At 37.1% G+C, this 19577-nt stretch overlaps 1 protein-coding gene across 4 annotated transcripts in view; it reads right to left on the bottom strand.

Annotated features, from left to right (window-relative positions):
- The window catches only part of EPHA3 (EPH receptor A3), a 233655-nt gene that overhangs the window by 21792 nt on the left and 192286 nt on the right, over positions 1 to 19577 (bottom strand). For all 4 annotated transcript variants that reach the window (XM_064522258.1, XM_064522262.1, XM_064522272.1 and 1 more), the window contains 4 exons: positions 17409 to 17594; positions 12939 to 13000; positions 10464 to 10673; positions 257 to 406 (listed from right to left, as the gene is read on the bottom strand). In XM_064522258.1, coding sequence (XP_064378328.1) covers positions 257 to 406; positions 10464 to 10673; positions 12939 to 13000; positions 17409 to 17594 — 608 coding nt within the window. The remainder of the gene's footprint in view (positions 1 to 256; positions 407 to 10463; positions 10674 to 12938; positions 13001 to 17408; positions 17595 to 19577) is intronic.

Below are 19577 nucleotides of genomic sequence, written 5' to 3'. Positions count from 1 at the left end.
AGTAGAAAACCACCAGAGTGATAAAATTCTCTAATACATTCCTCGAGAGGTCCAAAATATCCCGCTAAAAAAGACATTAACTTTTTGTTGTTCATTAGGACTTTTACCCGATCAGGGAGATTTGGAAATTTTCATTTCTACATCTTACTCAATGTCAGTGTCAAAAACTCAGAGCCACCTGGTTTCATTATGCTTCACTTCCTTTCACAGCTTGATCCTTTATTTGAGAACATAACTCAGATAACAGTATACTCACATCCTGGTTGGACATCTCCCAGTATGGTCTCTCTCCATAAGACATCACCTCCCAGAGAACAATCCCATAGCTCCAAGCGTCACTGGCTGATGTGAACTTGCGATATGCAATGGCTTCTGGTGATGTCCATCGGATAGGAATCTTGCCGCCCTAAGAGCAAAACAAAATAAAAAAAGTCCATTTGACTGTAATAAAATGAATATGATTTTGTATGATTATCTTAAATGAAGCTTTGAGATAATCATTATACTCATCTAATGAACAGCTTAAGCTGGAAAATGCTATTGCCACTTGTCATGAAAGCATCTCATATACTACACAGAACGAAACATATTGCAGTGCAAAAGCTACTGAAGGTATATAGTATGGTATGCATATAGTATGCATGTATACATGTGTGTAGATATATACATATATTTATGAATAATGTAATATGCATAGGTAATACTAAATAGTAAATTGACTATCATTGATTTACAGTTACAAAACGTTAGGGAACTGGTAAGACAATCATACAGAATTAAGGAGGAAACAGCTAATACTAGGTTCTTGCTTACATCCTAGACCCTTTGCACAGCAAAAAAGGACCAGATTTGGCTACAAATACACATTTCAGGTGAATTCCCTGTTAGTGTGCAACTTACAGAAGAGACGTCCTGTTTTCTACCCCATTCTGTGAAAATGAGGGGCTTTGATGCTGCTCTGTTCCACTAAGACCAAACCTCCAACTGCACAAGACACTGAGAGTGACCACACGTACAGATCACTTATTCAAGACAAGAGAGATGATGAATGAGAGAGTCTGATGGTATCATTTGTGCAGATGGGAGAGTGCAAAAATGTCATGAGGGGAAGTGGTCTTAAACATTTTTTACAGTCACAAGAGAAGCCGTCATTAAATGATTTAAACTTGAAAAGAATTAAAGCTAGTGTTACTATTAATATTGTAGTTAGGGGAACATCTCTGATTAAGGCCACCATTTAGTGCCGTAAGTCAAATTAGTAAAATGTACAAGCAGCCTCAGGCTGATTTTCTGCAGTATGAGAATTAGAGGGAAGAGACAATCATTTTCCAATGGCGCCAGCTCTGACAGAGGTTTTGAAGGCTCTGCTTAGGGGGTCATGCATGAGAAAGCAAAATCCCAAAACACAGCATTGCAAAGCTTTTTATTTAAAGTAATTGTGAAATGAATATATTTGAATACAGTGAGAGTATAAAGCTGTCTCCAGTTCCAGGAATGCAAAACATGTACAGGGATATTCTGAAGATCTGACACAAAACTGTAGCTACTTGAGGTACCTTTGAAACCCCCATTATACTAGCATCTGGTCATACACCTATCCTCACAATAACCTGTGTGGGAAGACCTGAACAATCAGCAAGAACTAAAACATAAAGATATTAAGGCCTTGCCTACACTTCCATAAGGAGTGTAGCTGCACTGAGAGTTTGTATACATTCACTAGCTTTAGCTTAACTAGCTTGGTTAACAATAGAAATGTGGACATTAGTGTTCATTGGAAATCTAAATACAGCCCACACTGGAGCCTAAGCATCTGCAGTTTCACAGTTACTATTGCACAAATGAGCTTAAATAAAGGCAACACAGACAAGTTTTACTCAGACTGCAATTCAGATCTCCAAAATGTAGTTAGACATGTCTTAGAAGACTGGATGAGGTCAAAGAGGAAATCAGTCTCGGTATGTAGTTTTTATGGATCTCATCCTATTCAGTAGACTCACTACCTTAACCAAGAGATAAACCTTCATCTCACACACAATCCTCAAAATCAGGTAAACGTTGGGTCTCCACATTACTTCTGGACCAATGAATCAGACATAAAACATTAATAGCAGTAATTGAGACCATTGTTTTAACACAGAAGCCAGACTGGAGACCCTGATGTCTCTTTCTTTCAAACCTGGAAATCTACAATAAGATGTCCTTTAGTCACAAAAAGTACCTCATATTTTCTATTCATTTTAGTTTTATTCATAATTCCCAACTCCACTGTATAATAGTACCGAGAACATAAAAATGAATTTATTTTTCTCATACTCCATTGAGAAACTATACTATACTCATTTTGCAAATGTTTAGTCATTCAGTAAATCCAAGGCACAGCTAAAAATTAAGCAAAGCTCTCCTGTGTCCTAGCATTTTAACAACAAATTTATTCATATTTTTTGATGTGGAGATGATAAGAAAATCATTCCCACCTTTTCAGCTTTTATATATACATATATATATGTATATGTAAAAAATCCATAAAAAATAATCTATAAAAATAATCTATAAAAATCTATATTACATATAGATTTCACTGTTTTGCTCTTCTCTGACAGGTTGCATAATAAAAACCATAAATAACAAGGCAAAAAAGTACATTGTAAGTTTACAAAATCCCACCACCACAGACTAAAAAAGCTTCCAAATTAAACATATCCTGCTCAACCCGCAAGCTCAGAAGTAGTCTGCAAAACTGACAAGACTTACAACTCATCTGAAAGATCAATAAACATGAGTTCTGGCAGCCCAAGGGAGAGTGAACCCAAGAACGTTAGAGAGAGGTCCAGCCCTCCAGAGTACAAATCTATGGACGGTTTGCTCACATGCCCCAGATGATTTCAACTGTCAGGATAAAATTGCTTCTACGCTACCTGAGACTTTAACTACAAAAGACTTTCACAGATCAAGCCCAACCCCTTGCGCTACATCTGGAAATGAATCTGTAGCTTGTGGTGCCTCTGGAGGGCAGATGTGCTGGGCTGCCAGTGTGAAATGCCGCAGAAGGAGCATGTCAGCAGGGGCTCTATAGCTAGCTGAGCGTCCTACGTGGTCCTATGGGCGAGCGGGCCCAGCTGGCAGCAAGGGACGCAGGAACAGATAAACGCTGCAGTTTGGTCTGATAGGGAAAGTTTCAACTTCCTAGTCAAGCAGCAATGGAAAAGAGAGAACTGTTGATCCTTGCTGCTTTTGTCTAAGGCAGCAGTGCAAACTCTAGACAATGCCCGAGTTTCATATATCACTTCTGCTGATGCCTCCATTTGTGTCTGAAGGCATCAGTATTGCTGGAAAAGAAACTGACTGTGAGGTCTGATTCAAAAGAAACAGATAGAGAACTAAGTGTTGTCGATGGATTCATGCAATGTAACCACATTGTGTTTCATTCTTCAGTAATTACTTCAGCTATATTTTGAATATAGAGATGGTAGAACATAAACCTGCAATATATCACATAAAAAAGCCCTTGAGGCAGTGAGTAGTTGCACTGTTTTTCTTACATCAGCATAACGACTAGTTCTACGAAACACAAATGTCACTTTGGAGTATTCAGAATCTTACTCCAAAAATCTGAATTTCCCTGAGTGATAAGGCTCACTTTTTAAATTTTGTGTTAAGATACAAACCATGGAACCCTTCTTGCTGAACCCCAGAGAAATAATTGCCAGATGCCACATGGAAAAATGTGCTTAGGGCTATAACATAAGTACTTCATGCAAGGGCAGGAAATAACATATTTGATATATAGGTCCTTACCTATATCATCTTACAGAAAAAGTCATTTATACAGTTGGAAAAATACAGTTATACAAAATGACATTAGTCTCTTAACATTTAGGGCTGCTTTATTACAGAATAAGGAAGATTAGAAATTTAATGAAATGAAGTTCCTTCTGCTTTGTTTTAGTGAAAAATGAAGATGCACCAACCCTGAATTCTATTATAAAAAGAATCTTCTCTTTGCTAAGTATCAGCTGTAACTCTGTACAAGTCTAAAGATACATGCAGCATTACCATAAACAAGAGTAAAATAAGAAGAGTATTAAAATATACCTAAAAAGATCCTGTCAGAGTAGACTGTAAAACTATAATTTTGCTCTTCTGCTCCCCAATTTGTCATAAAAATGATAATCTTCTCTTTGTATTTAAAAATGGACTTTGTTGTCTCATTTTATGAATAATTTAGAAACAAGAACAGCAAGCAATTAAGTTCTGGAGAATATTTTTTAGACAAATAAGCATTTTAATGCAAAAACAATTCTGCCGAAAAGGGTAGTGCAACACTAGCACATTTTAGCAGTCCAAATATCAATAAATATAGAAAATCTGAAGAATCATAGCAAACTAAGTATGGTTTTCCATCACTATCAGCTTTGAAAATTATAAGGCTGACTATAATTAAAAAAGGCTATTTTGAAACTCCAAAAACATATGTGATCATTCAGCATTAAAAAATTCTTTCTTGCTTCTCTCCACCATTTTAAAGAAATACACATCTCATTTGGACATAGGTATCACCTCTTCAATTTTCTGATTTACCAGGATCAGAAATATCTTACACTGTAAAATTAACCTTTGCATAAATGAACCCAAACATTTTCTCCTAGACTGCAGAGTTAGAGCTAAGAAAACTAAGCTCCCATACTTGTTTCTTTACTTTTCTCTTGGTTGTTATCCCTTTCCCCTGTTTCTGTCTTTAAAATGAGTATAAGGATATCTGCTGTATAAAGTGCTATGATGAAAATACTAAGAAAAGCCTACCTATATTTTATTATTATGTATGATTTGTCTGTTAGACTTTCAAGCAATTGAGGCTTCTTTATCCCGACATTCCTGTTGTTTATCCTTCACTGGAAAATTTGAAACACTGCCTGATACTATAGGCTGGTATTACTGGGCTCCTACCCTTCAAAATTAGGGCGATCAGGGCAGCATACAACAAATAACACCAACTTGCTAAATGAAAAGACATTATAGCTATGCCTAGGAAAAAGGTTTGCCCAAATGTAATTGATACAGTTTGATATGGAAAAATCTGCATGTGTGTATCATTAGCTAGAGGTGTTATATTTACTGATTATTTTCTGAAGATAAATACTGGCTTTATGTATTTTTGTCATGGTCTCCCTTTAAGGACATTCTCATCATGAAGCCAGACAAGCTCTCTGAATTTAAGCAGTAAGAAGGCATTAATATTAGAAGTAGTAGGAGTTCCTTATTGCAGCTCAAAATCCCAGGCAGTTTAGGTCAGAGAGCCACTCTTGGGGTTTGAAATTAGTGAGCCAGCAGGAACTGAAGGTTTTATCTGTTGTAGATGGAGCTGTGATTCCTACAGTATCTGACTGTTCAGCATAATTCATCTAAAGCCAATGAAGTCCTCAATTTATTTCTAGCATGTCTGGCAGTACAGCACAGGGCATCTGTTTCCAGCCCTTAACAGGCTATTCCCATATTCTGATTTATAATCTGCTACAGAGTGACTACCACAAGCACCTAGCCACAGGCCTGGGGAGAAAAGAATCAAGAAAAATGGATTCTAACAGAAAAAATAGAAGAACTTTGCAGGGCAACCTGAAGGCAAAATCCTGACATTCATTACATGAAGACTTAGGCTTAGTTCAGGACATGGCTTACTGGTACACAGCAAGATGGTTTCATCTGAGTGACATCAGCCTGACTTATCCTCATAAGGACTTGAAAATTTCCTGAACCTCCTCATTCATCCCTTATTAATGACTATTTTAGCTTGTAATTATCTCCCTCTCAAGTGGTAAATGATAATAGAGCACTCCTCCTCTCCCAGGTGCTTCTCAGGCAAAAGAAGTGGGTTTTTTTGGTTTTTTTTTTTTTTGCTGCACCCTTCGATTCATTCATACTGTATTATGGTGTTTCTTCCTATACAGGAAATGAGTTAACTGCGATAAAATTCCATTGAGTAGATGAATAGTTGCAATAGTGTATGCATAAAAGAAAGGAACTTCTTCAGGTAGAGCACTTTCCTTTGGCATGCAAAAGGGCAGCACCCTTCCATACCCTCCCTGCTCTGGTGTGGTTACCTGAGGACACAGGTTATCAGAATATTTATCTTGACAGCATAATATTTTTTGAAGTGATGCAGATCTAATGAGAACTGGGTTATGCATGCAAATACAGTAACTGGACAGTGTTTTACATTTAAATGTCACAAACATCAGTGATGTGCTGGTGTGTATGCTGTAAAAATTCATCTAGTGATTACTAGAAATATTATGCCTTTGAGTGACATGATTACAGTTCTTCTACATGTGTGATGGCTTAAATTTAGTTCCAGTTCATACTGTGTGACTTTGGCATACAGACACCTAAAAATAAAAAGAACTAAAAAAAAAATCAATTTGACAGTGACAATTTTAATACACCCTTGGCCTTTCAATTAAAATTGAACAGGTACAGAGAATGTAGATAATTACAGTACATCCCCACCAGCATAAAATCTCGATTAAAAAAACCCAAACATTTAGTCTGCTTGATTTACATGCTGGGTTCTGCTTTTATAAGCAGGCAGACCATAGGCTGCTGAAGACCTTCTGTGGTATCAGTGACAGTAATCCAGAAGCTAAAAAATGACCCTGTCAGTTAGCAAAGTTTTGTTTCAGCTCCTGATTCCTTGTATTTCACACATTTATGATGTGATCACAGAACGCACACCTGTGATCTTTGCACTGTGTTTCAGAGCTCTTGTACCATAGCATGTACATCATTGATTATTTACTGATAAAGCATACACATTTATACTCTTTATGCAAATCTTCAGACTTAGCTTCTGAGAACAGAGCAGTGTAAGATTTCACCTAGTTAGTGGTGCTTATCAAAAGCCTGGAGGGCTGACTGGGCTTTCTGGGGAGGATACCAATCCAGACTTGAAATTCTGAAATGAAGCAATGTAATCATTCACAGGCTTTGACCTCTACAGTTGGGGAGCAGCAGCTAGAAGAGGAGGCTAAACACATACAATATCTCTTTTCACAGCTATCTCTATAAATTTCTCTAGTACCACTGATAGATGGAGATTTGGGGAGGTGGGGGATGGAGAGGAGAGAGTAATCTCTACTCATTAATATAATACACTCTCTTTATTGTTTGAACATTTGGAAATGTGGTTATAACTCGGATCTTTTTTGTCTTTCCAAAGATGCTACTGAGTAGTTGTCATCCTTTCCTTTAGTTGTAAAGGCATTAAATTGTATGGTACAACACCATTATTTTAAAAAGTGGCACTATTTTGTTTTGTTTTTGTCATATAATTAGTGCTTATGAAATGCACGAGAATGAGCAGCTTAGGAGACAGTCCTGTGTTTCGTGATATTACAAGACAGCAGCAAAGTAAACTGCCCAGCTTTCTGCCAATGGATCGGAGTTTGGTTTCAAAGAGAGTTTAGGGTATTATTCAGATGTGACTAAGCATCACCAGGTATGATGGGAAAAGCCTGGGTCTAAAGAAACACAGCTGAGCTCTGTCTCAATTGAGGGGAAATGTGCTTTATGGAGCGCTTCACACTCTTGGTTCCCAGTTGTTTAAGCTGGGGAACAAAAATATCCCCGGGATCCTCTCCTAAGCTGTGTTTACGTCACATTCACTTCAAAGGAAACCTGAACACGAAGCTGAAGAGTAAGTAGCCTTGTCCTTCTCTCAACATGGAGTCAAGATGGTGGTGAAGGTATATCCAGTAACTAGGCTTCCAGAGAGTACCAGACTGCCCTTGCTCCGCATCGTAGAATCAGCCTCAGTGACTTTCCTGCTTCTTTTGTGAAGCCTGTGATGTTTGTTTTAAAGCACTACTCTTCTATTTATCTTTTGAAGGAAATTAGATTTGTCCAATGCTGTATTTGGGGATTTTAATTATCTGAGCATCTCCTTGCAGCGGTATGCATACATACCATAAATGCCAGATGGAGTTTACTCAGCACAGATGAATACACTTTATAAAATGGTTTCTTTCCATCTGATTTCATTATCTAAATGTAAATAATCAGGTAGGCTTAGAAAACAGGTGCCAGAAGGAGGGGAAGAAGACAACTTCAACAATGCACTTGGCCGAAGGAAATTTACATATAACACTGGCCAGAAACATTGATATCCTATAAATCTTGGTTCACTCTAGCCCACCTGGGAGACAAATCATTTACATGCACTTCATTTTCAGAGAAGTCCACTTCCTTTAGAAAGCTGTACGTTATGCAGTTTGATGGGCTGCTACTTCCTCTTGCTGTGCAACTTTCTTGTCTAAGTTAGCTGGGACTCAAAGGTATCCTCAGCTCTTAATGTACTCCTCTAAATGCCCTTACTAAATTATAGATCAGTTTGCGTGCCCAGATGCATTTTGGAGTAAGAGAATTTAACTTCTAATCCTGTCAAAGGTATATCTGAGCAGAACATGAGGCAACCATGTTGCAAAGCTGGGAAAAACAAACAAACGAAAACAAAAGAAAGAGGTGGTTCTCACTCAGGGAGATATTAACAGAAATGGCATGTATAAGAAACAAGGGACAGAGCATTTTTGGCATTTTTGGTGCTGCGAATGTATGAGTTGCATCCAATTTTGGATGTCATATTTAAGGAAGATGTACCTATGTTGAAAAGAATCTGAAGGAGGCCAGGAAGAATGGTAAGAGTTTGGAAAAATTACTTAGAAAAGAGTGACTGCATGTGTGTGTGAAGAGCACAACAATTTCCATGCACCTAAGTGGCTGTTTTAAAGACTGATCACCTGCTTATGTGCAGTGATGGTAGGGCAAAGAGTAATCACCTTCGTTTGCAGGCATAGATACTGGGGGAGGGAAGTTAAATATGAGATTAGATAAATCACACATCTAAAACTACCTGGGACACACTAACACCTATTACTGTCACAGGAGTTTTTAAGAGGAGGTCAGGCAAGTACATCTGACAGGTACATTTCTGCCTCAGAGAATGGCAACAGACCGCTGTGGCTGAACTATGGAGGATTTGCTCTTGAGGAACTCTTCATTTATATTATTATTTACCTGTGAATGCTGTACTTACACTGATCATGAAAACTGCTTTCTCCTATTAAAGCCTCTTTATACTAACCATGAGAGATCTGTGCAGTCAGTTTTCTAAAATGGTATTTATTACACATTTCTACACATGCCAAAGCTTATCACAGGTCAAAGAAAGCACAGCAAGGTGCAGTAAAGAACAGACTTGGTAAGCTATGAAGGTATGTTCCCTATATTTCCCTGGGAAACCCATATTAAGATTTTTCTAATATATTCTGTAATCTGCTTTGCACTGTGGAGACTGGATTTACTGGGCATCATTGCAAATTTCACTTGACTAAGATACTGGATACTAATGCCACTTTTTCTAAAGTTAATGAAGTCCATTTGCAATTGCATTAATGTGAACAAACAAATATAATCCCAGTGTAATGCCTAGACACACAAAGCTCAGTATATGCCTTTAAGGTTTTGACAATAAAACACATAGAAGTGTTATTCAAGTGAGAACAACAGGTGGATCATAGCACATTTAAAAGATAATGTGGCTTTTAAAAGGCTACTGACTAAGGTAACACAGTAGCTTGAAGGTAGCTTTTCAGGCAAGATGAAATCAAGAAAAGAAACAGGAAGCAATCTACATTTTCAGTAGTTCCCTATATGATAAAAGCTCTGTCTCAGATAGGATGAAATAGTCAGAGGTAGGTCTCCTCCCTGATATCATGACATCATCCTCCTTGTTTCTGTGTACATTTTATAAAAAAGGAAAGCACAGGAGGCTTATTACTATTGTTAGAGAAGATACATTTTTTGCTTTAATCAAGCTTTTGCTCAATTAGAGGTACAACAGGTATGATTGATACCTTTATAGAACAGTAGTATCAGCACGCTTCAATCAAGAGATAAGTCTCATCATATTAGAAGATACGAAAAACTAGATAGAAAAAGATTCTGTCTTACAGAACTTGAAGTACAACTAGACAAGTCAAAAGGTAAGAAAAGATTTTCTACTGCCCCTCTTCATAGAGCAGGAGCTGAAGCATCAGTGTGCTAAAAAACCTGCTCAAAGCACACATGAAATCTGACAGCACAGTGTACCAAAGCAACTGAGGCCTTAATCATGGTATTCATTCCTAGATACACTTGGCAGGAAAAGACTGGGCCATAAATATTGCACATGTTAAAAAAAACAATCTGCAATAGAAACACTATTTTTTGCCTTCCATCATCTCTGAGTCATGAAAAAAGATAAAGGCTGTACTGAGTTTATGGTTTACGAATATCTCTGGCCTTGGAAGACAGGATGGCCTCTGTATCGCAGAGTATAAGCCTCAGGGACTCCCTCAGATTTCAGACTAACTTTGTGATGTCAGAGTGACCAGCAACAATTTTAAAAGGCAAAGATAAACACACAAACTCACCCTTGTTGTGTAAGCAGCTTCTGGGTCATCTTCCAATACACGAGAGAGACCAAAGTCTGAGACTTTGCATACCAAGTTACTATTGATGAGGATATTACGAGCAGCTAGATCCCGATGGACGTAACCCATATCTGATAAGTATTTCATGCCAGATGCGATCCCTCGAAGCATGCCTACTAGCTGGATGACTGTGAACTGCGCATCGTGTTTCTGGAAAACATTTAAAATATAACTGGAGAGATGTCCATGTTCCTCCTCACATGGAATTTGTGAGTTGGAGATCATGACTGAAATGCCACATGAGGAAATACTTTGATTTGGGGAGAATAATCTCTGAATCATCTGAGGGTAAAGGGATAGATTTTTAATTCAGATAAAAATTCATTTTCCTGTTCTTGCTCTCCTCTGAATTTCAATTTCCTAGATGGGACCTGTGTGAAAGTGGCACATAAATCTAAGTTGTGTGTGCTTCTGAGACTGGAGTGTCAGGACATTAGGGAAACAGATGTCCAGCTTTCCTAAAAGGCCAGAGGAATTGCTAGTGAAAAACCCAGCCTTAGCCAGCAGACTAATGAAAGTTTTCTATCACATAAGCATTTCTTTAACAAAAGCAAATGCTGATCCGATTCACAAACTTTCAAACTCCATCAAAATTTAAACTCATTCCTCAAAGTTTTCCTCAACTTCACAAACACAAAATCCCTTTAACACACTATGATTTAGCCCAGAAACCAAGTTGCATATATTTATAAATGTCTACCACCAGACAAATGTTTTAAATCTCCCAGCTCTTGCTAATGTTCTTTATTAACATCTAGCTTAGATACTGATATATGGATACGCAGATGACAAGGCAACACTATGTCTTAGAACAGCTCTCAAATGAATCCCCCAGTGCTATAAATGTATCATCATAGGCAGCTCTCCAGCTTTTCTTGCTGCTTCTCCCAGAGTTTTATTAAATATATAGGAGTTGGTTCTGCCATGTGGTGTGAGCTCATATGAATCAGTCTGCAAGACTGATTATATTCATCCTATTCTTGACTAATATACTTAGGGGCAATATTAGCTCTGTACACATTACATAAATATATGGCACAATGCATGCTTGAAGAACCTGTCAGAATTCACTTTCATGAAGAAATTAATTATTATAGAAAATTCTTAACAGTTCCCTATTACGAAACCATCTTTAACTAGAGCCAAAACAAGAGGATCTATATTGACCATGAAAAAGATTTAGTTATAAATTAGAAGAAGCTTTATAACCATGAAAGGAATGAGGTACTGAGCCTTTCAGTGGTAATGCAGAAAAGCAAACTAATTAGTTTCAAAAGGTACTTATAAATAGGGTTACATGGCCTGGGTTGCTTGTGATATTAATGAGTCATAAGGTTCTTGTCCTATGTTTCCATGCGATGATAGTCAAAAAAAAAAAAAAATCACGCTCAAATAAGTATGTTGAACAACTGTTTCGTATAGTCAGAAATTATTCTCTTTTCCTGAGGGCTTTCTCCAAGGATTTTTAGCCTAAACAAATTGTATATCGTTCAGTACAGATATATTTCATTCAGATATACTGACACATTATTTATATGTATTTCACATGCTTCAATGGACATCATAACGTATATAGTACATGCTGAAACTAGAGTTGACAATATATCCCCTTTTGGGGTTAAATGTCTAGTTCAGTGTTATGAATTTGGGGGATAATGTCATTCAACCGTGGCAGAACTAAAGCAGTCCCCCAGCCACGGCTGAGCTTGCCCTAACAAATTAAAATTGAAGCAGTGTTTCTCCTCAGATGGGATTTCATTTCTGCCACACTTGTTGTTTTGCCTCAAGTAAATCCTGGTGACACAAGGAGCGTTCAAATTTCTTTAGGCTCGTTACCAACTTTGACAAAAAACAAAGATAAATCAACAAACAGTATTGGTATGTCTAAGGTTGGGGCCAGAAAACAGGCTAATAAAGTTTGCTAGCAAGACATATCAAACACCCAAAGGTATGGGGTTATTCCCTAAACTTTTCACATTTAAACTCTTGGCTCTGCATTATTAGTTTACTGTTAACGTCTCCACAAATCCTTTCACCCTGGAAATCTCTTGATAAGACATAAAGACTGCCAACCAATAAGTGTAACAGCATTACAGTACTAATTCAGCCCTCAGAAAAACAACTTTCTTTTTAATGTGTCAGAATGATTTCTCTTTGAAGACATGATATGTTAATAAAGCTAACAATTTCCTCAGCTCATTCTGGAATAACACTGATGGCAAAGATTCAAAATGATAAAGCAGATTTCTACCTGGCTTTCTGGCCACATCACAATACACGCAAAACCGAATGGAAATAATGAAATATCAAGGAACAAAGAATTCATGCTGAATCAGAGTAAGAGTGGCAGCAAAATTCATAACAAATTCAGAACGAGAGCCAGCCCTGTATCATGCAGTTATCCATTGCGCTTACCCGTAGGAAGCTATCCAAGGAACCATTTTCCATATATTCAGTAACAATCATAACTGGTTTACCTGCAAATAGATTATAGAGGTCAGGCATTTAAAATAAATACATGATGATGAGTAAAAATGGGTATTTCAGAAATCCCAAGGATAATTTTACCTTTAAAAAGAAAGCAAAAAAAGATGCACGGGCAAAAATATCTCTGTCCACAATGTAACTGTGATTCCACTGATGTAAACAGGTACACAGTCACTTCAGCATACACTGATATGATTTTTCAGCAGCTCAAGTCCCAAAAATGCAAGCAAAGCATCCCAAATTTTCACTATACTAAGACTCAGTGAGCAGACGCATCTAATGCTTGCATTTATGCAGTGAAGTAGGTGTAGTCTGCCTTGTGCTTGCCCTCAGGTTTCCTCATGCAATATGGAAGCAGCTGCAATTTCTCTCACTGGGTGCCCAGGTCCGCACAACAGAGGTGCAAGAACCACGGAGCAACGCTATGCCACACAGACACATTCAATACATTCCTCAGATACTATGGGAAGGGAGAGATTAAATAATATGGTATATTAGTAACAGAATTGTCATTCAGGAGGGTACTTAAAATGCATTGGATCGTGGAGCTTCAGTATTTCTAATATAACTGAGGAAAATGTCTGGTGTTTGGGGTAGAGATGGGAGGGAAAGCGCAGAATGAAAGTAACACAGTGCATTGAAAACAAAAGCAGAGCGCTGACGCAGCCACCTTCCACTGTTGTGGGTTAGTCCTGTTCCCAGGCAGTTCCAGCTTCCTGCGTGGCTGGGCAGCTGAAGATCACTGGTAACATATACCTCCCCTCCTGCCAAGCGCAACTTAGCTGTGGGCAAAATACACTGCATTTATGAGGCAGCAGAGCAATCATTAAAGAAGCAGCTCTGCATCCTTGAAAGCCTCTAATTAAATATCTTTCAAAACTTGTCTGTATAGGGTCAGTACGTGCTACAGTTTGCAAAACCATTCTTTCTACCTCAAGGCATTTTGTAACACAGTGAAGATTTTGTATGGAACTTCTATGTGCTAGAGAGAAAAGAACACAAAAATTAATGCTATTAGGGTGAAGTTTCCTGACAAAGGTCATTGCCCTGCTAGTATTTTACCATCATGTAGATTTTATTATTTCATAATATTTTCAAAACCTTTGTTTATTCTCTTTTTCTGGTGGAGAAAAAGGTGGGTAAGAGCATGAAGTTATTTAAGAATATGATTATTTCACATATAACACAGGAAGACATGTGACAATAAAAATATGACAAAGACTTGCATAGCAGGCATGGGTTTAAGCCTGAGGCTTAAAAGAGGTACCTGGTCTAATTAGAAGCAAGAAAGCAATGAAAAAAGCAAAGTAAGTGGTAGCAACTCCCTTTTTTTCAGAACAAGTCCCTTACATTTTTCAGAAAATGTAATTTCCACCAAATAGAAATTCTTAGAAGAAAAAAAATCGATTCTGAGGAATTGGTTTAATATAACCAGGAGAAAATCCTCTGTCCTCTTTGCATGGACTAACGGGCTATAATATATTCCTTTTGCTGTGCAACTGATGTGTTATATTGTTGGACACACACTAATGGGCAATGGAGTTGGTCACCCAGTTAACAGTGGGGACAAACTATTTATCCAAAACTTTAACCTTGAATATTTAGGATATGATGCAGTTAAAAGACCAAAGAATGAAAGATTTCAAAAATTTTCTGTTGTTTGACTACTCTTGTTAGCAAGAAATACGCAGTCTGAGAAAGAGTACTTAACTTAGGCTGTGTGTTCAACATTAATTCAGGGGCATTTCTGTTAATCTACAGAAAATGATGCTGCATATTCAAAGTACAGTGCAGCATCCTAATAGGGCTATCCAAAACTTTATATGATAAATCCATGTAGTCACGAAACTAGGAGACAGTATTATGTGTGGTTACTGTACAAACTCAGTCAATTTTATGACACATTAGAAGACTGAGATTAGAGTAAGATGATAAATCTTTCAAATTATTAAAAGAGCATTTTCTTGACTTACTTGTTCACCCATATTCAGAGCGCCTTAAGTGCAAGGTTTCACTCACATTCAGTTGGAAACACGTCCATAATAAGAAGCATATGCTCTGAAGCAACACTGTGTAGTTTTAAAAGAACATTCTGCATTCATTTATCAACACACAGCCGTTTATACATGATAACAACTTGTGTCAACAGTGTTGCTGAAATTTATTATACTAACAGGCTACAAATTGCTGTAAATTATTAGTAAACTAAGCAGAACATGTGTGCTGGTTATTAAGACTACTGCCTAGAGGGCACCCATGAGACCAGTATAGCAGGCAAGCTCAGAGCAGAAATCAATATGAAGCAAGGGAATATTTCTGCATTGGAGCAAAGGGCTAAGGTCCTGTTCAGTGAGTGCACCTCTTTCACATCTCCAGTCTGTTGTCAGACATATCACACCACCACAGTTTGAGTAGTTCTTGTATCAGATGGTCCTGTTTTAGGGACTCTGACAATTGCAGTTATTAGGAGTTTCTTCAGAAGACCTACTTAGCATGAAAAGTTAGTTCACTGCTAAGGGCCACCTGTCAAAAATAATTTGGTTATGGAAGAAAAGGTCACGTTGCCCATTTATCACGCATTACCTGCATAGAGAGCGATCCAGCAAATACTTCCCAGACTCTCTACTGATTGTACAACAAACTACCACTTTTGAGTGTGATTTAATAGCTATCATTAAAAAATACGAACCCTTGCTAATTTGTCATTTAGTTTAAAAAAAACAACTAAAAACCTTCTTGCCTTTCCATCACCATAGTGAATGTTAAAGAAAAATAAATGATAATCTTTACTTGCATTTATGTCATATAATTTTACATAGCAAAATGGATACAAATAGTTCCAAGCTAAGGAAGCAGGAAGGGCAGAGCAGTTTTCCCAAATCCTGTATTACTATTTAAGATATTTGGAGAGATTTCCATTGACTTGAATGCAAAATACTCAGGTCTTGCTCTCTCATACTACACTTATATGTGACAGGCAGCTGGCATTCCAAACGACCACTGAAACAAATAGTAGTCTGTTGCAAATGCAACAACTGAGTAGCAAAATCACTAATATTCCCTTAGAGAAGAATACAGGAAGACAGCTATTCAGAGTGCATTTGCAATGCACATTCAGAAGCAATGCACAAAATTCTGCGTGCAGAGCAATTAAATTAGTTTCAAAAGTGCCACATTAATATAAAATGCAACAAAACAGATTTTTTAGCTCCTCTGTGTACAGACTATCCCCAGTGTTTCAAGAACTTTGGGAAAGACAAACATAATTCTGACTCCACAAAGTATATGTCATTAAAAAGCAGGAGATAGATAACCTGGTAGGTAGATCTGGCAGTGCTTTCCTAATGGGACTGTGAAACCTAAACTGAAGAAAAAACTATTTGTTGTTTAAATCAGCAAAGTAGACTTTTGTGAATCACACCCAGAGAAAACACTGTTATTATAACTGTGTATGTTCAGAACACACAGGGTTTTACAAACCTTTCACTGTTTATTTTTAGACACCTTTTTTTTTCTTTTTATTTCATATACCTCACTTTACCAAGCTGTGAATTTCGTGCATCCATTCTTGAATACAAACATACATATTTTTGTAAAACCTTGCACCAGGCAATTTAAAAAACAAGATTCCTTTAAAACACGAAACCATATACTTAAAATAAATTATTCTATATGTTTATCCCCAGGTAAACTGAAAGAGTCCTCAGCACATTTCAAGCTAGTTCACTGAAACTGCAGGAAGCTCTTCTTCCTAAAGACCTACTATATTGACAGAGTCCTCTAGGATTAAACAGCCTACAGAATTTTTAAATTCCCCTTAAGAATTTGAGAACATACCTGAATTTTTATTTTTTTAAGAGCAACTTATATCAGATCTTACTGATCTCCCACCTAACAATTACTACAGGACTTTGACTATTAAATTGATCAGCTGATGCTGCGAAGTAAATTAAGAAAGTTTAGCTGAAGTCTGTGCATTTGTATGTCCCAGAACAAGCTAGTTCTGGTATTTCATGCCACCTCTCTTTTCTAATACCAACTATATTTGTCCTTCCATGTCAAGACAGAGGACAACCAGTGGCATAAGCAACAAGAACCAGACTTACCTAAAGAAGTCAGCATCTCAAGCATCCACCCAAAGCATCAGCATCCACACAGCCCTGCCAGCTCACTGTTATCTTTTTTGAAGGTACATATTGTACCTTGGTACATATTATGAGGGTTATGACATAAAAATTTCTGGAAGGATTTGCAGAACATAAACACTGATGATCCCATTCATTTTATTCTATTTTGCTCTTCCACAAAAGATCAGAGAACCACAGAATAATTAAGGGACCTCCAGAAGCCATCTGGTCCAACTTCCCGCTTAAAACAGATGCCTCCTTCATATCTTACTTTTAGTGACAACTCCCTCTAGTCGAATGATATTGGGATGGTCAAATTGCCCCATGATGCTTGCTTCTCCTAGGAAATCTCTTCTCTGTTTTTCTGTGTACCCGACTTTGAGGGTTTTGATAGCCACTGAAATTTCCTTTTTAGAAGGCAGCTTTAGGCGCCCACTGCACACTTCTCCAAATTCCCCTAAAAAAGTGGAAAAAAGACAAAAGATCAGCATTCAATAAAAGATTAGCATTCAATAAAAGTCCTTGAAGTGTGATATTTACTGGTGGGCCAGAGATCTGAGTTCCAGACAACTATAACATTTCCATGCTTCTGTTCTCCAGCTGTTAAACTGGACGATATCACTTATTTACACTGCATATTCAAATGACTGCAGAGCAGAGGAATGCATAAATCTCACCAGAGAATTCTCCTCTTTTTGTTTTGGGTGATGTACTTCAAGACAACAGTTGGAGGGCTAGCTGATTAATGCAAAAGTATCAGAATAGTGATGCATCCTTGGGAACATTTATATAATCTTCATTTCTACCAAAGGGAGATAGTTCAGTTCACAAATATTTTACTTATTTCAACTGAAGCAGCAAGATAATTCATAGCAAAAGAATGTATCCACATAAGTGCCAGATGAAAAAAGAAAGCTGTAAAGATTATTTTTATTCTATCATTATATGGATAGGATCTAATCATACAAATGTACACTATCACTACAGGCCTACTGGACTTGATAGCCCACTGTGAATATTGAGGCCACTGTGAATTCCTTGAGATCCCTAAACAGAAAATAGAAGATATCACTGAATTATTACTTTTATACAGCATGGTTTATCATTTGTTGTGCAACTGCCAACAAGAGTGCATAAGGAAAATTATCTTAGCATTCAAATACACAAATACAAATATGTTGGCAAGCTGCTTGAACAAAACCACTTTCTTGCAAATTTCTGCATTTACTTAATGAATACAGAAGACATAAAGCAACTATGTAAGGAAGCTTTAATGTCTTAAAGAAAATATTCTAAAGTAACTGATTTTTGATTCCCAATTATCCACCTTCCCAATATTAGATTTCATATAATACAAAAAACTGCACATGTAGCATCTAAATAAAAACAACAGTAACAATTCTTGGTCTCCTTGTTTTTATAGTGAAATAACTGAATAATGAAAAATATAGGAAAAATGGAGAATGGATAAAAAATGCAAGGAATATGAAGGTAAGAATTGTCCTACACAATTGTTTATACTTAAAGACAGGGAAAATATTTTATTGAACAGACAAGAAAAGAATAATTTTTTTCCTTCATACATCTAGTGTTGCTGGAGTGTTTTTAACATATTTTTCTGATAATAAATACCTAATTAGGTCCTTTTCTCAAAATATGTGAGATCTAAATGTAAATAGCCCCTTAAATGCCACTTTTGTCAAGTAGCCTTGAGCAGAAAGTTTGTCTTGGAAACAAACAAGCCCTACAAATCTAAATCTAGCTGGCACCATTTTCATGCAAATTTGGAATTTTCTTTGTATTTGCAAGTGAAACATCATGGAAAGAGCGATTATACTGTTTATACATGAGATTTTCCCCACTTAATATGTAATAATCCTAAATGCAGTACCATTACTAGATCCCTAAACAGCAAAGGCTCTTGAAGCTCATTTGCCCAACAATGATTCCCTCTTTATCTGTGCAGCTGATTGTTTACATTAAGCAACATCTGTGAAAATTAAAAATGACCAGAAAGCATATAAATAAGACATTCTTAATAGGCAAATTTAAATAATGTCACTTTTAGTGGATTTAATGCTTAGAAAAGTGTGCTGGATTGACAGCCCTGGACTGAAATCCTCCTGCATCATTGACTTCAGAGACAACATCACATGGGATCTGTTTTAGATTTTACCTTCAGTCCATCCATTTGTAGACGGAAATTTTTCTTTTATCAACATGCCAATGTGTCACTGCAACTCAAGAAGGATGAAAGGAGTAACAACAGAATCCTAAAAATCAGGACTGTGTGTGTTCCTGTTTAAAGCTCAAGGAACTGGGGTTATTTACATACAACAAGGACTGAGGAGGGACATGATAATAGTGTGAGCATATGGAAATTATGGTTATAAGTAAGATGGGCACCAACTTCTTTTTGTAAACACAAAAGACAAAGAAT

Source organism: Dromaius novaehollandiae, chromosome 1 (genome assembly GCF_036370855.1).
Source record: "Dromaius novaehollandiae isolate bDroNov1 chromosome 1, bDroNov1.hap1, whole genome shotgun sequence".
NCBI lineage: Eukaryota > Metazoa > Chordata > Aves > Casuariiformes > Dromaiidae > Dromaius > Dromaius novaehollandiae.
The sequence above is the reverse complement of the archived record's forward strand: the minus strand, read 5'-3'. Positions and strand labels throughout refer to the sequence as shown.